General features: G+C 39.2%; 1 protein-coding gene and 1 pseudogene across 1 annotated transcript; both read right to left on the bottom strand.

Moving 5' to 3' along the window:
• Positions 1-6347: 6347 nt before the first annotated feature.
• Positions 6348-12387, bottom strand: LOC145490475 (uncharacterized; annotated as a pseudogene).
• Positions 12388-14411: 2024 nt separating this feature from the next.
• LOC145490718 (uncharacterized) lies at positions 14412-17100 on the bottom strand. Its single transcript, XM_081469808.1, has one exon. The coding sequence runs from the start codon at positions 16585-16587 to the stop codon at positions 14878-14880; it is 1710 nt and encodes a 569-aa protein (XP_081325934.1). The 5' UTR covers positions 16588-17100; the 3' UTR covers positions 14412-14877.
• Positions 17101-19053: the final 1953 nt, after the last annotated feature.

The following is a 19053-nucleotide window of genomic DNA, read 5'->3' as shown; positions in this document are numbered from 1 at the left end:
TTTTTTGTTTTTTGTTTTTTTTTTCTTCCATCCACTGAGATCCAGGGACAGTAGGTCCTGATGATGGTTGTTTTGTTTATTCAGTAACTTACCCCAAGACAAATGGAATTAACTACTTGGTAATATCACGGGAAACATATTAGTCCTAATTTTGGCATGAAATTTCAGTGTTAGTTTCGTGTGAAATTACAAAATTGCCATAGCAACGTTTGATGCGAAATTTCTCGATACAATATACAAATGAGAAACCCACGATTGTAATTGTTATTTGAGTGTAATTTGTCACCCATGATATTAAGAGGTAATCAAGCGGTATGCTTGTGAAATTAAGAAATAATTTCTCGTGTTTTATCAAAATTCTATTAATTTCTCTTACCTTAAGGGTTTGAAAAATTATTAGAAGTTTGATAAAACACACATGAAATTAACTCCCAATTTCAATTTCAAATAACTTTGCACAATGTGGTACTGGTGTACATAGTAAACAGTACCACATGAAAGTACTTCAGGTTTGAACTTGGGTGCCCATTTCAATGGTAACCCACCAGGGTTTCTTCAAAAGTCGAAACTACTCTGATTAATCGCTTAGGCAGGGCAAACTGAGCGGGGTTTGGGGAGATTGTTCTCCCTGTATAATCTCCAATCTCCATCCACCCAACAAAGGAGATAAGATATAAGATAAGATGCAGGCCATCCAACACCGAAAACACAGAAAAAAAATTCCTTTTTTACCAGTCCTCTCTGGCCCGGGTAGTTAAGATTTTATTTGACAAGTATCCAGGCTCCACGCAAGCGTTACGCGAAGCTGCGAAATGTTAATGGTTCATTTCCTAGGGGTAATGAGTGTGGACCAGTGTGTCCGCCGACGTTCTCCCTTATCACCATAATAGCGGTGGCCGTTCACCCAAAAACAACGTTGGGCGTGGTCCAGTTTTCAGTTTATTAAATATAACTACAAACAAATGCAAGTGGAGGAAAAGTCTAACGATGATTATAATACGGTCCATAACGTTAACAAAAGCCAAAGAAACAATCACGTTTCCACATTGTCATTTTTTGACCTTCATCTGGCTGAAAACGTCCAACTTCAAATCTTCCTGGCCGCTTAAGGTTACTTCCCACCTTCAGAGGCCAAAAAAATCGTTTTTTCTTTTATTTGACAAAATTTAAGTTCGTCATTTTATCTAGTGTTTCCAAAAGAAAAACATTAAAAATCTCAAAAAGCGGCCGAGTTAATTAGAAAAAACGTATTTTAAAATAAAGTTAATAAACTAGGAAGGTGTCACAATCTTGTCAACGGGCGAGAACCCTGGGGAAATTTTCGCGGCAAACGCTCATCGCTCGTATTTCATGTCATTTGCATATTTTTATTTACATCACGCACTTGACAAAAATTCCCACGTGGAAGCTCTTTACGTTAACTCCTATGGAAAAATCAAAAGCAGAAAAAAGGCCTTGGGTAAAGAAAACGAAAAAACCGGCTCAAAGAAGAAAGAAAAAGCTCCATATTGTCAAGGAAAGAAAAAAGAAAAACCTTGCTGAAAGCGACAAAGGCCCTTGGTTTGGCCAAACGCCTTCGACAATCTTCGGCGTCTGCTGAAGATCCGGAGCGTTCGAAAATCCTTGGAGCAAGTAGCTTAAAAATCAAAGTTAACGTCAGTGCAGGCTGCGAACAAGATTCTTCGTCGGAATCTGGCGGAAGTGATGAAGAAAATGAAACCTACCCAGGGGAACTCATTTCAGCAATAAGGGTATTTCTTAAGCTGTCCGTCGATTCCTTAACGTCTTGTTTTTCAGCGGCACATTTTCCCCCTTTAACCTTTTTGGCGCGGGTTTTGCCTTTGCCTTTGCCTTTGGCGTCTTTGCCCATTATATTACGTCGCCGTCCTGAATTGAACTCCACTGAGCGAGATAAAAAAACCCTGTTGCAATGCGATGCTTTTCCCGGGAAATCTTGATCTATTGTCATAGGCACTAGGAGGTCCTGTTGTTCCATTGGCTTGCGGTTTTATTAGGCGTGATAATCTCCGGGCGTGGCGCGAGTTGTTTACGAACCTTTACAAGCTAAAATCTCGCATTTGATTTTTGGAGGAATACATCCACTTTGAGCGAATTTATAGGGTATGCAGATTTGTCGGATTTTCGTGAAATTTTGCCAGAACATTCCAGAGATAATGGCAAACCAAAGTGTGTCGGGAAATTTTGATATTTAACACATTTTTCCCGTGGCGTCCATTTACGCAACACGTCTCGCATATTTTTAGCTACTCCAACTTTAGAAGTGGATATCTAGACAACCAATCAGAATATCGAAAAAGCCCGACACACTTTCGTTGATTGATGCCTTGTGAATAAGACTGTGTAGCCATTTTACTCGTACTGCGGAATCCGATACCCAATAAATTCAATAGAAGAAGCCTCGGTCGTTTCACGCCTTACCGCCTCCTGACACTTCCTAAAAGAAAACTTTGCTGAAATTGTATTTTTTTCGTAAAGTACATTTATTAAGCTTTCTTATGATATATAGTTTGTTGGGGTTTTATTGAAACTGGCGCGCGTACGATTTTTTTCCCGAGGGGCACCTGCGAAGGTGGGAAGTAACCTTAATAGAGGTATAAAACAAAACAAAATCACTCTTGAAACGGCAAGAAGCTGGCCGCAGCCGCTTAATAGAGGTGGCCGTTGAATAGAGGTTTTTATTACAGTGTATAGCCGACAATTTTTCCGGAGCTTTAGCCGCTGCCGCCAAATAAAGGTTGGCCGCTTAATAGAGGTTCCACGGTACTTGCAATCCGGCTATCTCGCATGCACAGCTGAAAACGGAGCGTAAACGTTTAGGGTGGGGTCTTTTTAATTTGTATTCATGTGAAAAATGCTTTTGATTGCTATGTGACCCTATGTGCCGTCATAAGAACGCACAGTTCTGATCGAGACTTTGTTTCCGCAAATGGCAAAGTAAAGGATTGGGCATCCGACAGGGTGGGGAAAGGACTGGATGTAACCTATTAGGAGGAGTGGGGTGGGGGCGTTTAATCTGAAAGCGAGATGCTCAATAGCGTAAATAGGTTTTGACTAAAATTAAACCCCTTTTGCTGTCACCATCATTAAATCAATGGCTCTTCTTCCAGTTTAAATCTATATTGCTGCCACATGGATACATACCATAAACTGTTTCTACTTCATGACGCGCGGCTACGTTAGTCTGCTGTAACGATATTCAGTGCGCTGGTCGAGTTTTCAATTTAAATTTGAAGAACGGTTCTTTTTAATACGCTCCTGTTGAAAATGATATTAATTTGAATCAAAGTTTCCCACATTACGTTCCCGTTACTTGAACACGACGCAACATCACCTAAAGAAGCACGAATTGACTACCATAGAAAATCATTCTCACTATTTCGGGGAGGTGGTGTGGTTAGGGGTGGGCTCGTTACTTTCGGGATTTATTCGTCTGCAGTCCCCCCAAACGAAAATATGTTTCGGTGCCGAAAATACCGCTAGTGCAACATAAAATTGGGAGATGAGATAAATCGTTTATTAAACTCACAACTTGCAGCTATAAGCTGAATTACTTGTGTTATATACTACATGTTTAAAAAATTCAAACTATAAAAATTCCTAACTATACATAAAAAAAACTATATAATAATAAAACACATCAAGCTAGTATAAAATTCTATTTACAATTGTTGTTTATTTGCATAGTGCATTATGAAAGTATTTCTAAAGCTCTTTGTTTTTACATTCAGGATTGAAAACACATGCCTAGTCCTGAAATTATATCTCTCACTGTCATTGCGCGCGGGCAGCAGGCCAGCTAGTTTATGCTGGTCATTACTCTCTGCAATTTGTTTAAACAGAATGTTACATAATTCCTCACGTCTATGAAAGAGTGAAATTGGTATTTGACATTACCTGTGGCATCGGCGACTTCTAAGCGCACATTTTCTGCCCTACGAAGACTACAAACCTACCGTCCTTAGATGCACTATGAAGCCGGATCGTCTAAACAACTGCCTCTTGCTGCACTGTCATAAGTCTATTACGGTCACACTTAACACTGGAGACACCACAAAGATGTTTGTTTGAGCAAAAGAACAACTCAAAACACAATTTGGAAAATACGAGTAGAGATGATGCGCATGGCTTAACAGTGAGCCCCTCGTGTTTCAAAACGCTCCACCACCTCTGTTTCTAATGACCCCCCCCCCCCCCCCACCACCACCCTGCCTCCGGTTAGTAACTCGCTCGGGGGAAAGGGGAGGGGGGTGAGGTTAATTCTCAGAGCATGCAGGCTGAATATCGAGAATTCTTCAGCACGTTCTGTAAAAGGAATCGAACATATTTCACTCAGTCAGCGTTTGTTGGTCTCAGTTGCTAAAAATAATATCGTGTAGAATCGCTGAGGGCAAGAAAGACATAACAAGTGACTTACTAAACAAAACAACGAAACGAAAAGTTTTCCTGTTTAACACATTATAAGTTATATTGTACAGCGAACGGGAAGATAGCGTTGTCCGTAAGACATGCCGGGCGATCAAAGCTTTGGGTTCTCTCTTTTCCTCCCGAAGGACACTCGTGAGTCGTGACTTGTACATGATGTATACACCGCGCTATATTCGGTTTCGCCGAACACGAATTTGAGACAACATTTGATACTCGTCGTATTTTAATGTTGCTAAGAGGAGGATGGAGGATGGAGGTGGAAACTTTATTTCAAATCAAATATGAAAAGGGTGGAAAGTATCACGGTTGATACCTGATTGGAACACAAGCTAACTTGCTTTACTTTTCAACTCAAAAGTTTCTTTATTTATTCTCACATTCACAATACCTACAGTTCATACAAGCACGTGAAAAACAAACCTCACTTAAAATACTTAGGTGGCAGATCCAGGCTTCCAAGCCAACGACCTGAAATAAAATGCTGGGACTCGGCGCAAACAGCTGCACGAGCGAAAAATATTTTGGCCTTGTGGTCTAGGATGCAATACCTTGATCTTCTTACCTTATACTTAAAGCAATTACAAAAAATAAAAAAGCCAAAAAACCCCAATATTTAGTTGTTTTCCTGTCAGTATTCTTGAAGGGAAACACAAAGTCAATCTAAATACTATCAAGCGTTACCTTTATACGTAGCGAAAGGCAAATGCAAAAAAATACAAAACAGTTTCTCCCCTTTGTCATGATGTGCTTTTTAAGGAAATATATCGTCACTTTTGTAAGAAAGCAGTGTTTATAAAACCATGATGAAACGCAAATAACTTCAAGAGTTACAAACATTTTATAGATAAAAAATTTGCTTTCTGCCAGTTTTCATTCAAGAGGATGGAAATCAGTAAGTATTGGAGAGAATAAAACTGGTTGTTTCAGCTCAAAATAAAACAGTTCTTCCAGAGTGATCAATGTTCTCAGCATACTGAAAATTCGATTTTTTTTTTCCCAGAACAATTAACCATGGAAAATAATGGCTCACGCTATGTATCTGGTGAAAGAACAGTCATTTCACATTTCACGTCTACCAAAAATGCCAATTCACATGCAAAGGGTACGTAGAATAACAGTAGCGGATTTAGGGGAGAGGCCCGGTGGGGCCCGGGCCCCCCTTATTTTGGGAGGAAGAAAAGCCGGCTGGGCAAGCAAAACAAACCGCTCCCCCCCCCACCCCTCCCCCGCCCCCCTAAGCTCAAGGTCTGGATCCGCCACTGGATATTGATATCCATGGAGTAGACGCAAGCAGTTTTCACACAGTTAAACCGTACACAACATAATCAAGTGACTCAAATCTGTACAGAACCACCATCTTTTCTAATTATTCGGGCTACATAGCTATGTATACCTGAAAATTTAGTAAAAACAAAAACTTTTGAAAAAATTGACAATGGGGAACACTTTTTTCCTGAGCGAAAATCTTCTCTCTAGCTATGGAACTTTTCTACATGGACAGTGATACCTTCCTTGTTAACAAAGGTTGAAAAACTACATATTAAAATTAAAGAAATTTCCCTGGAAAAGATATTAAATTTCCTTATCCTGAGCCTTAGACAAGAGTAAAAGTTCCTTAGCCAAAAATTCTTGAAATTCTTCGCAAATTCATTTGCAGATGTATTCGCAACAGATAACAGAATTTGTGCGGAGCTGCAAGAAACAGTGAATTATCGAATAGCATACAGTAGTGAAATAATATGTTTTAACTTCCTTGCAATCCATTTCCCACCGTCTGTTCACAGGTGAAACTATTAAAAAGTTTATAGAAGATATCTTCTAAAGAGAACAAACAGCTACACTAGCGCAATGTAATTATAATAAAGCGACACTGATTACCGTGTTTTACGTCTGTTGTTTCTTTTGTCGTTTGCTTTGTAGCGTAACAGGAGCCACAATCATGGCTCCTGAGCGTAATCAATAAAAAATTAATTCAAATTAAACGCGACTCCCTGAATTCGAAAATTGCGAAAATTAATACTCGGCGAGAAAAACCAGTTTTTCACAGCCGCAAAAATTAGTTCCCGCAAAATACAAAAAGACGCCGACCCGCAAAATTAAACTCCCGCAAAAATTTCGTGCCCCACGGTAGAGACGACACGTCACGTGAGTTTACCCTTGCATAAGCACGAGCAACCTACGCAGGCGCAGTAAAACGTTGATAATTAGCGCCTTTTGCTAGGATTATTGGGTCTGAGTGAAAGGCTTATGCTTATGAGCTAGTGATAACCAGCCTTTAATCTGTGTGTATAATGTTTATCTTGACATGAAACGAGCTTAGTATTTTTCTTATTAATTTTGGGGAACAGGGGAACAGATTTGAGGACTCTGTTTTTGGGTGGGTTGCTAGCATGCTTATTCTGCTTTTCTTTGCATTGTTGAATGTATTCTGGACGATTACTATTAAGTTAAAAAATATTGCTTACCTCGAGTTTGAATCCTCGTCGCTGTCATGGAATTTTCCAGTTTTTTTGGCGTGGTATATCGGGTAGTCTGCACAAAAAGCTGCCAACTCATGGCTCAGTACAGACCTATCAGTCAGTTCACTACCAACTGTCCACTTGTTGTCAATAATTGTCGTCTTGCTGGTAGTCCTCCACAAGATTGAGAATAGCGAGCAGTTTCTTTCATGCCACAGTTAAGTGGTAGGCATGAATTAAGAATTATTTGTCGGCAGCATGCTGGTGCTACGAAGCGGCAGTGACATCATTCATTTAATAATCAATAAACGATCCATGTCTAATCAAGGAATAATCACTGTCATTGATGAGTTAGACTACGAGTAGTCCCTCTTTCGCTTAGTCCGTCTTGCGTGACGCGAAAGAAAACTGCGAGAAAAAAATAGCCGCGCGAAACGCGGCTATTTTTTTTTCTCGCAAACGCGGCTATTTTTCCTCGCAGTTTTCTTTCGCGTCACGCACGATGGACTAAGCGAGGGAGGGACTACTCGTAGTCTATTGACGAGTAATCAATAATATCAGTGAAAAATCTAAAATCACAGGTCACAGAATTTTCAGTCATAGAGAAGTCATTAATTGGTACGTGTCAAAAATCAATGATCAATCAATTGCTAATTCATTGATTACTCACTGATATCTGCGCAGCGTGAATGTTAGCCTCCTACGCAGACGTTCTTGGGCTCGTCACGCAATCTTCCTTCCCACGAAGATTGCGTGACTAGCCTAAAGAATGTCTGCGTAGGCGGCTACGTTAATGTCTGACATTAACGTATTATTACCTTAGCTCCGTCCAAGTCATTTACGAGTTTTCTTGGTGTCGACAGTTCTTTGTCCAGTGGCAGAAGGTAGCAGACTTTCTTTTCTGGTAACAGCAGCATGCTCAAATTCTGTTGTGCAGAAAATAATCAAAATAATGATGCTAAAATTAACAAATAAAACTTTGATTTTGAGGCAGATATGTCAGCAACTTGAACTGCTGGAGCCTGCTGTCGCCAGCACACCTTCTGAGGTTGATAGTCTTGATAGGGACCCTCGATAGCGAACTGAAAAAATTATCTCTCCATTTCAGTTTCCAGCCTTCAGGTGAGCGCCCGTACCTGGCTAGCTAAGGCCCCATTTATATGGTATCGGTTACCCAAGACAACCCTCTTCCCAAGGTACCCTAACCTGAGTATCAGGCCTTTCTTAGCAAGAGGGTAGGGGTAGGGGGAAATTGCAGGGTGTTTTCCTCCTCTACCCCGCGAGTAAGAAAAGCCTGACGCTCAGGCTAAGTTACCCTAGCCGAGCCAACGTTTTACTTAGCTTTGCAAAATTCAACTAACTGTTTACAAGAGAATCGCGAACACGTCTCGGGGGGCAAGACAACTCGGGTGGGCGAGTTGTCTCTCCTCGGCAGGTAGGGTAACCCTGGCAGGCCGGACAACTTTTCTTCATATAAACACTTTGGCTCGCCTAACTGAGACAATTCTCGGCGTGGCCACGTAATGTCTAGAAATTCGTATCAAAAAGGTAAGAATTAACTCCGCAAAACGCACTTTGATCGAATAACCGAGGAAAACTCAAAGAAAGAGGAATATCTGCACATTTAATTATTCAACGAGGGTCATCAATAATCGGGTGAACTTTGACTCGGCCTATAGAGACAACGTTTTCACATAGTCTACATATAAACGCCCGATAAAGTTGCCTCAAGGGGAGGGTTGTCTATATCACTATGAATCATCACAAAAATGCATCGTTGAATAAATAGCTGAAAATATTTTGTTTCGGTCTTTTTAATAGGCCCAATAATTCGGATTGGAAAAACTAACAAACTAACTTTCCTCGGGGGACCAGGGAACATAAGTTAAAAAGACGAAAAGGGAGGAAGATGAAATGCTTGGGGTTAAACAGCTTCTTTCCTCGCGTGAGAATTGTAAAGAAATTCAAAAGAAATTACTTCGATTTAATCATGTGCAAAATCACGCCTGACAGCTTCAGAATAGACAGAATGTTTTACCTTTTTAATTAACTTGTATTTTAGTGTTGTTATTTTAGTTTTCCATAGGGCGATAAGGGAGACTGCGGTCTTTGACTGTAATTATGCACCTTATTGAAATTTTTCAAATTGACGTCAGTCTTTCATGCGTCTGTCCTGTTATTGATCATGAATTTCGTCATAACATTGTCAAAGTAGCTGTGGATCCACGAGGCGATAGCCTTGTTTTTTACGATAACAAATTGTCCGCTCTCGCTCGTTGCCGCATCGCATAAATTATAAATTCATGTGTCTGTCCGTTTATTGACCATGAAAATTAGCCAATGATCGCGCGAGAATTTCTGCAGTTATGGTAAAAAAGTGTCCGCATTCATTCCATGAATCCGCTGGCTGAAGCTACAAGATCGCTTTGCAAGTTATGAATTCCTGTAACCACACACACCATCCGGAAGTCAGTGTTGTTGTTTTCTTTTTTTGGACTTTGACTCTTGTCAATAGAAGAGAACCTGTCATTTTAGATTTTACAATTTGTCGATTTAACAACAAGTCGATAAATAAATATACAGGAAAGAAGAGAAAATGAGGCTTCCAGAAGAACTGGCAACGAACTAAGTCACCGGCCATAAAATCTGACAAACGTGTAACCCTTCCATATTTACCAGCTCCCCAAAGGCAAAGCTGCTTGGACATTTTTTCTTTTTTGTTTTGAAGTTAAGGTTACAGTATACCTTCGGGTCGGCAACTTTCTTCAAATTTGGGTTTTTGGGTCAAAATAGAGGTCGAAGAATAATCTCTAATTTCTGAAAACAATTTTTGAAAAAGGCTAAATATTGGCGGAGAAATGGCGGTTTTACGTTTTCACCGGAAGTAAAAGTTTACCTCTTGATTGACAGCCCTATGACGCGTATGCAATCAACCGAGGCGATTTTCGCGGGAATTACCTATATGGATGTCACGAATTGACTACTCAGTTGATCAGCATTGTTGTTCTGACTACCCAGCATTTTTGATATTAGGCGTGTCTCTATTAAGTTATAAGTAAACATAGACCACGTTTAAACCATGGACCGGTTCGAAAAAGCGAAAACAGCGAAGAACGAATGAAAATACATCAATGAGTGAAGAAGCGAAAGTTCGCCACGCGGATGAAGCTATAGTTATCGTATAAGGCGGGCAAATATTCGTGGTGAGAAGAAAGAAAGGTTCTGTAAAAATTTCGGAACTTGACAGCAATAACAGGGATGCTGACAGAGACTCTTCTGATGAGTCCGATATCGACGAATCGTCGGACTCATTGAGACCATTTGAAATATTATCCATGCACAGTTGCCCACACACAGTTGCTCTCCGCGCTGTCTTTTGTTTGTTTCTCTCGCTCAGCCACTCTAGCGTTCGTCTCCTTTTTAGTCTTCCCCATTTTGCCAGACCAACTTCAAGAAAAACCGAGCTACAGAAAAATTATCTCTCTGCCTTCGGTTCCTTGAGCGCATTGCGAAACACAAGAGTTTTTTAGAGATTCGCGCGTAAATTTCACCAGGAGGTTAACGGTAGTAAACTTTCCCTGCACTGATTGGCGTAGTTACCTGAGAACCCAGTTGAAGGCGTTTGTGGGCGGAGTTTGTTCGCGAAGCAGAAAATTTTTCTTAGCGCTGTTTTCTCGAATAAATTTTTTCACTTGAAGCAGACACTTTAAAGAGTTATAACTCAAAGGGAATTTGTTCAATCGCTCTTAAATTTGGACAGTGGCTAGTTTAACATATAAACTACAAAAGTGTATCTGGGAATTGTTAATTTCGAAATACTTTTTCTTCGAGAACGATTTTTGTACGATCACTCCACATTTTTTTAATCCTATTTCGAAAATGTTCTGTAACTTTTTACTGCAATCGAATATGCCAAAACGCAGACACGTTTTTTAAGCGCTTTGGGCACTGAAACCGAGGAAAAAATTAAATTGGCGCAAAACGAAATTCGCTTTGACTTGTAGCTTTCGAAAGGTGATTCGGGCGCTCGCATTTAGTGGTCGTGAAAAATTCGAGAATTCATTTTCTTTCAAAATTCTTGGTATAGTTTGATAGCCAGCTCCATAAGCTTTAATTTGATATGGGGGTTAAGTATCTACAGCTTAAACTGCACGCCCAACATCGTTTGCGCGCGGGACACCCCTGAAGGTACACTGTAACCTTAAGAGGCTTACCTTCTTGAAGTCATGCAAAATATTGCTGGCTTACGCGTCTCTTTGAGCAGGAACTTTAAACAGTTCTGTTTGTTTCTCTGTGTCCACCTCGATCGTCTCGTTGTATTTTTTCCCAGACTCACTGATTTGAACGTTGTGATCCACCTAAGAATACAACGAGTGACGTCACTTGAGTTAGTTTATAGTTTCACTTATAAAGAAACAGGCTGGACTGCTTGAAGAAGCAACTAAGAGGTCCTAAGACAGAAGCTTCAGACACAAACAACTTATAACCTTTCTTTGTTTCATGTCATTTCAGTGTGGCACGAGTCATGTACCCTGGAGATTAAAATGTTGAGTATCATTGGCTAATTTGAAGAAGACATTCGGAAAACTCTACTCCACATGTCTCTCAGAAAGAGAGAATAAACTTGGACAAAACTACAACCAGGGAGTCTGAAGATATCACTCAGCTCAATACGTAATGATTTTAAGAACTGCCGAAAACCACCACTTGCTGAGATGATGACGAAAGACCGGGTACAAAACAAGTTTTTTTTAGCAAAAAAATAGACAAAAACTTGTGCCACGAAATAACTTCTCAACATATGCTTCAGTTTTATACTGTTTACTATGAAAACTGGACTCACCTTTACAGAGGCAGAATCTGCAGAATGTGCACTGTCTCCGGTGCAGACAGGATTGGCAGAGGCCAAGTTCACTGAGGCAAGAAACAGGACAAACAAGAATGTCACCTGGCTACTGACAAGGAAAGTTTGCTGAAAAAAAAGCCAACAAATATAATTCAAATTTAAAAAAAAACATAATAACTTGTAATCTTGTTTGATGAAACGAATCATTTTCGTAATTTGTAACAACTAGTTTTAATAGAATATCCTTACGGGGAGCCTCAGTCACGACAAATTTGATTAGAAATATGACTTTAACTATAACATGATCACCCTTAACTTTTACAAAGTGGACACTGTTAATTGCGGCCTATGTTTTAGAAAGAAACAAAAATGCAAAGAACCTATTTGCGGAAATAAATCTTTCATTTCTCAACTACCAGAAGAATAATATTCAGTATACTAAAAGCTTCGGTCACATCATCAACTAGCAAAAGAATCCGAATATATGAAATTGTGTTTTGTTGTAGAAATGACTCCCACTGAATGCGTTATCGCCATGGATGAAACATGAAAGACTTGATCTAAGTTTTGTTCAGTTGATGGGACCACTGTTTTAAGGCCGATCTATACCGTTCTCTGTTCACTTACATGCAGCATGGTTCAATCGCTTTTCCGCTGAGTTTCTCCTATTTTCCCTGTCTTCTTGTTCTTCGTCGTGTTGCTAGTCCGTCGTTGAATTGCTGCACTTGTGCTGAGTTTCGTCTTTTTATATGCTATGTATGATGCTTTGCAATGCCATAGTTACGTGCGTAGAATTTAACGTTTTAGGGCGGTGTTTACTATTTTGGTCAAATCTATTTTGCTTACAGTAATCACAATCCTTTCAGCAACGGTGAGCACGGAAACTGGAATGCTGGTGTTTATCAAACAGGCCAAGTTCTGTAAAGATGACTAAACACTGACTAAACTCCAGATTAAAGAGAAATTTCTGAATTGTAACATTTGTGACAGAATTGCAAAATACTAAGCAGTGAGCCCTGTACATTTTGGTTTATCACGCAAATAGTCTGGTATATTTTCCTTGTTTTCATCTCATTCCATCAGTTGTTATGAGTTTTAACGAACCCCTGCCTCGCTCTTGCCGTTGCTACTTCCTTGTTTAAATCTCACGTACCCCTTGTAATCCACACTGGCAAGACTGTGCTCCTAAAGCTTATCAAGTATATTATACCCACTGGTGGCGTAAAGCAAAGGTGCATGTAAAGATTTAAACGCAGCTGTTTTAGTTTCCACGGTTCCGTCATGTGTTTTTACGATAAATTGTTTGCTTATACGTTCTGGAAGCTAACAAATTCTCTTTTAGCTCAGTACCAGTTTGAATTCGAATGCCCTGACAATTTTAGTAGGAATTTAACTCTACGGAACATGAACGAAAGCATTCAGTTCCTGTCAGTTGGTCCTGGTATTATATGTGAAATGATACTTATGTCGTTATTAAAAAGGCTTGTAACATGATACTTTCGTTCATGTAATATGACACTTGTGTTTACTCGACAACGTATCAGTTTCACACAATGTTTCTGATTCTTGGAAACTGCCTAACTTCCTTCAGCTCTAGTGTATTAAGAAACTTGAATGCTTACCAAAATATCTTTTCAAAAAAAAAAAAAAAAACATACAAAATAGACTTGTCAGATCAATAAAGTGATATTCAAATTGCTGTGAACAATATTCTAACACTGACATTTGATTCCTAGTTTTACATGAAAGGAGGGAATATACCAGAAAAACGTTTGTTAGGTTTTGCATGAGAAAAAAATGCGGCAAAGCAGTTGCATCATGAATGCGTCGGCATGATATTACTGCCTAGTTTCTTGATTTCTGTTCGACTCTGTTGGATGTTTCCTGTTTGAGCAAACACTTACCGATTTACCTTGGTGAGACCCCACACACCGTTTTTTACCAGATTTTCGATGTTAATAAGGCTTAACACATAATTTTTTTTTTACACTTTATTTCAAACACATAGCACTATATTGCAATATAATTTACTTAACCAAATTACACTACTTTACACAACTTACACTACATTTCAAATAGACTACATTAAACTACGTTATACTGCTTTACATACATACGACGTCTAGTCGGTGAAAATAAGCTATTATTACTTTTTTTACAGCGAGTACTGTGCAGATCATAAAACGTTTTTTTTTTCTTTAACTTACAATACCCTTTTCTGTACATTTCGAGGCATAATTACACTTGTATGTTGACTTAAAATCCTTCTAAATGATACTTGAATTCCAGTTTCCTAGTAAATTCGTTCAAGCTTCCTTGTTTTGAACTAAGCTTATTGTTATAAATACAGTATTTAGCAAACAGAAGGACATAGTTAAGCTTTTTTAGCATCTTCTGGGATGAACCGGGGTCAGGTTCATTTGATAATTTCCCAAAGAGTAATTCGATTGTGTTAAGTGAGTAGGAGGTGTCATTTTCCTTATTAAACCACTTAATTACTTCAGAGAAAAATTTTTTTGACCATCGGCAATGGATGAATGAGTGGCTTATCGAGTCAGACTCCTGTTTGAGCAAACACTTACCGATCTTACCTTGGTGAGATCCCACACCCCGTTTGTTACCAAATTTTCGATGTTGATACAGTAAGGCTTAACATACAGTAAACACCCGCATATAAGAACACACAATTTCAGAGGTCAGACTGATTGTGTTCTTATTTATCGGATGCTTAGTGAAAAATCAGCCTCAGGATGTTCTTAAATGTTCTTAAATTTTTTTAAATTCAGTGCTGTACAGCATAAAAAATGTTGCTAGAAATTTTAATCATGTTTTTGGACAATTACATAAATTGATGGAACAATAATTAAAAACCTAATGTTCAAATAGGTCTACTGTAATCAGTAATGTAACAAAACAGTAACAAGAAGGGTGTATGTATAGTTCTGTGGCAGATCCATATGCTGCCCCACCCTTGAAATGCCTAAAGTAGAGGTCCACTGTACATCTGCAAATCTGAAAGTCTGATTTACTACTGTGTTGACATGTACATCAGCAAAACAATAACATTAAGGGTTTGTACTCTTGTTATTGTTTGTAGATCTGTAACCCAAAAGCCAGCTGTGCATCTTAAAAACTGTATTCGTCCAAGCCCTGGGGAGAGATTTTCTCGTCTCCTGAGCCATCAGTTGTCATTAGGCAGCCGGTCTTTCCAAAAAGCCGTCTTAGAAAGTCTTTGCTTTCTTTTAGTTCACTCCAGGCTTCCCCAGTCCATTGAGTCATAAGTATTCGCCTGTCCTTTGCAGAAAGTCTATCATGCCATTTTTCAAGATTGTCATCTATCTCCAACCACCTGTCCATTGCAGCAGCAATTTTCACTTTCATCATCCTTCCACATCCTGCATCAATTGGCTGAATTTTATCAGTATGGTTTTCTGGTAGCATGTACACAGAAGTACTGATTTCATTCCTACATGTCTCGTGGAACTCTTTGGTTTGTTGGAAGGACACGTTGTCTGCAAATAACACCTTTTCCTGGTCAGTTTTTCCAACCCCAGGAATGAGTGTTTTCTTGCACCATTGCATATTTGTCACCTCATCCATCCAGGCATTTTGTTGGAAATACACATCAACTCTTTTATCATATTGTTCTTTCTCTTGAGAACTAACATTCCCTTTCCCTCTAAACACAAGGGAAGGCTTTACATTCTGTTCTCCTTCACCTCTTATGCAAAGTTGCAAAGTGGCTTGCCTTTTATCCAGACCTGATGATGGTTGTGCAACCCAGACTTGTTTATTGCCACGTGAGTCATAGGTAGTCCCTTGGTCCACCACGAATGGAAGAGGAACCTGGTCCACATTGTACCTGTTTTCAGGAGTCCACCTGCCATATTTGGGGTCAGTCATAGTTGATCTGTTCCGCCTCCTCTGTGTTTTTAGGGATTTCCTCAAATTTTGATGGAACTTCTGGATGGTTAACCTACCATCATCAGCAGAGTTTTTCTTCTTGTTTGTTCTTCTTCTCAGTACTATATCGTGCCTTTTTTTAAACCTTTGGAACCAGTTAGAGCTTCCTTTGAAACTTTCAGCCTCCTTTTTCCCATAAGTCATCTCAATTTTTGCCTTCATCTTTTTCCTGAACCACAGTTTTGTAATCTTGCATCCAGCTGCTCTACGAACTTTGAATTCAGCAATCAATAGATTAGCTGCAAGTGGATACCTCTCACTCTGCTTCGATCGCCCAGCCACAATTTTTCTTCTCTGCCTTGCATCTCTTATATTCCCAGAATTTTTTCCCTTTTTATTTAGTTCTAGTTCCTTCAGAATTTGGTTTCTGTTTTTGTTCCACTTTTGAATCAAAGATCGATGAACTCCTTTCTCTTTTGAGACGATGTTGTATCTATGTTTTGATGATTTCAAAGAATCAAAAAGATCCAGGGTTTTCTTTTTGAATTCAACTGTGTACGATTTTCGCTTCTTACTTCCCCTTCTCTTGTTTCCAAGACTTTCGACTTCGTTACTGTCTAGAACAATGGGATCATTACTTCCTGACTGGCTAGCCTCAGGCAATGAGCAATGGGCATCTGCTTCCTTTCGATTGGCGAACATATTCTCTTGCTTTGAACCCTCGTGTGAGTTCTCGGTCATCGGGTGTTTGAATTTCATGTGGCTGTCAAGGTATTGTTGACCTCTGAATGATTTACCACAGACGTTGCATTTTACTTCAGCGCTTTTAGATATCTCAGCTGTCTTTTCCATCGTTGGCGTGATGTCAAGCATACAACCATTCTTCAATTCTACTTTTTTTCGAACGCCACAATCGAATAAAGTCCGATTCATCTTTGTTTTAGCTTAATATATTCAGCTCATAAAAATTCCAAACAGTGAAGTTCAACACACGAGGAAGAACACTTTGTGCGCCTCTGCATTGGCCAGCGGTTTCCTTTGTTATATTACCCGGGAACCACTTCGAGCACTGCCAGGTTGTGCGAGTGAGGAACCATCTTGGAATTCGTGAAAAACCTTGACAGATTTTTAAGGATAAACCCACACACATTAGAATAATGACGAATGAATATGAACTATATTTAGAGGCAAGCACAAGGGGTTATCATGCTTATTTCAAGGACGCCACAGTCTACATTGGAGAGATTCTTATATGCGAAATGGAGCCCAATAATCGCCACAGCAAGTATGCAGTTGTGGTAAAAAATGAGGACGACAGGATTGTTGGTCATGTCCCTATTGAGCTTTCTAAACTCTTCTTCAAATTTCTATCAGAGTATGGCAAAATTGAAGCAGAATGCATTGGAAGTAGAATAAACAAAGGGCGAGGAAAAGGACTAGAGCTACCAGTAGACTTAAGACTAGTTGGGAATGCTCGATTTCTCAAGAAACTTCTCAAGAAATTACAGAAAAAGAACATTGAGTTCGATTACCAATGGAAGCTGAGCAAGATACAGAAGTGTTGAGTTTGAACTTCAGTTATTTTCAATAAATTTGAATGACATAATGGGCAACAAAAGACTGGACAAGTATTTGCAAGCTTTGATCAACTACAACTGTGATTGACCTTGATACAGCTATAAAATCTTATGTTGTTCTCTATCAATACAGTAGTTTATAGTATTGTAAAGGCAAAAAATGTAATTCATGATATTAGATATTCTGAAGAGAACAAAGGTGCCCAAAACTTAGCTAATACCATTGGTCAGCAGGTGTGTTTATGGTAATTTGTGTAATTGTGACACCCTTCCCATTTTATAAGAACATTATTTTTTTTTCCAGGCTGATATTGTTCTTATAAAAGTGGTGCTTTATTTGCCAAATTTCAGCCTGATGTTCTTAATCCATGTGTTCTTATATGCGGGTGTTTACTGTATAATGATTTATCTAGAAGTCCAGATTTGTGCGCTCGTGTTTTAGCAACGTCGGAAAGTGCAGTGTCAAAGCGTTGACTAATGCTGCTGTTAGTTTTGTGTTAGACCGCCGGAGAGATTAAAAGCTGAAAAATTAACTTCGAAAAGTTTTGTTCTACCCAGCGGGAGGCCCGAGATTTAAACAAAGAAGTTTTAATAAGGAAGTGTCGCCGGCCACGGTTAGTGTACACAGAAACTGAAATTAAGCAAGTGATGGATGGAAAAGGATAAGGACGCTAAGCAGAAATATCCAGTTTGCGACATCAAGTTCGTTCTGCCAAGGTGTCAGGAGAAAAGGGCTAACTTTTGATGGAACAGTTTTCTCTGGCGCAGAAACGGAACGTTTAGATACTAACGTGTTTAAATTTTTAGTTCCAGTTTGGGTGTCTGCTGAAAGAAAGGGGAGCAAAGTTCATGCCTTGTAGAAGCACAGTAAACCAAAACATGCACCACTCGCTGAAACATCAAAACGTTATTAATGAACTCCGACATTTTCAATATCAGTAATGCATAACATGAGAGGGGCAAACAAGGGAACAAACAAGGCGATTAGAGAGCATTAGAGGTAATGAGACTGTCAGGCCAGAATTTTAGTAAAAAGGAATTTGATCGCAGCATTTTATATAAGGTGTGATTCTTAATGGTAAAGTTTGCTCTACTGCTTAAGCCTAATCTTTAGCAATTACCCCGTCAGAGAAAACGCATCTTGACGAAGCCAAAAGGAGAAAGAAACGGAAGAGGAAGAAAACAAAGAAGCTAAGAGAAGCAGTATTATGAGTAAACAGAGACCACTCATAAGCCTTCATTAATTAAAACAGCTGATAGTAGTCTTCCAATGATTCTCATATAGTTTTAGAGAACAGAGAACAGAGTATTTCAATAACGCAAAGAAATTTGATGTGTTCTGAGGGCCTCTTTGCATCCCGGAACACGTTTTGGATGCTCTAAATAAACTAATATAAAGTGAGCCGGCTTCTGGACGCCAAAACTGCCAACTTTTGAGTTATACAAATTTGCGAAACTTAAGTTGGCTGAACACAGTTTTTGATACCTGTATTTCATTCACCTTTTTCTCTAAAACCCTTGATCCCTCGGTCGTCAAAAATAGCAGCAAGCTAATTAACAACACAAACTTTGGTTTTTTGATGGTTAAGCTGACGTATGTGTCGTTCCCATGGCAACATGAATAAATATAAACAGGCCTTTAAAATCGGTTTTGTTTTTTTGCAGAAAATCTAGTCATTAGATTTTCTTTACAATTTGCATACAACAAGCTTGTAGCGATTCTCACAAGTTGACACCATTTTGCTAATAATTTAACAGAGAGATCTTTAATTATCCCTTGTTGAAGGTTCACTGGAATATCTAGAATTTCCTTTGTCAAAGT

Source organism: Orbicella franksi, chromosome 6 (genome assembly GCF_964199315.1).
Source record: "Orbicella franksi chromosome 6, jaOrbFran1.1, whole genome shotgun sequence".
Classification (NCBI taxonomy): Eukaryota; Metazoa; Cnidaria; class Anthozoa; order Scleractinia; family Merulinidae; genus Orbicella; species Orbicella franksi.
Note: the sequence above shows the minus strand (reverse complement) of the source record. Positions and strands in the feature narration are given on the sequence as shown.

Coding starts and splice junctions, on each gene's coding strand:
- LOC145490718 (XM_081469808.1), bottom strand. CDS start 16,587: ATGAATCGGACTTTATTCGATTGTGGCGTTCGAAAAAAAGTAGAATTG.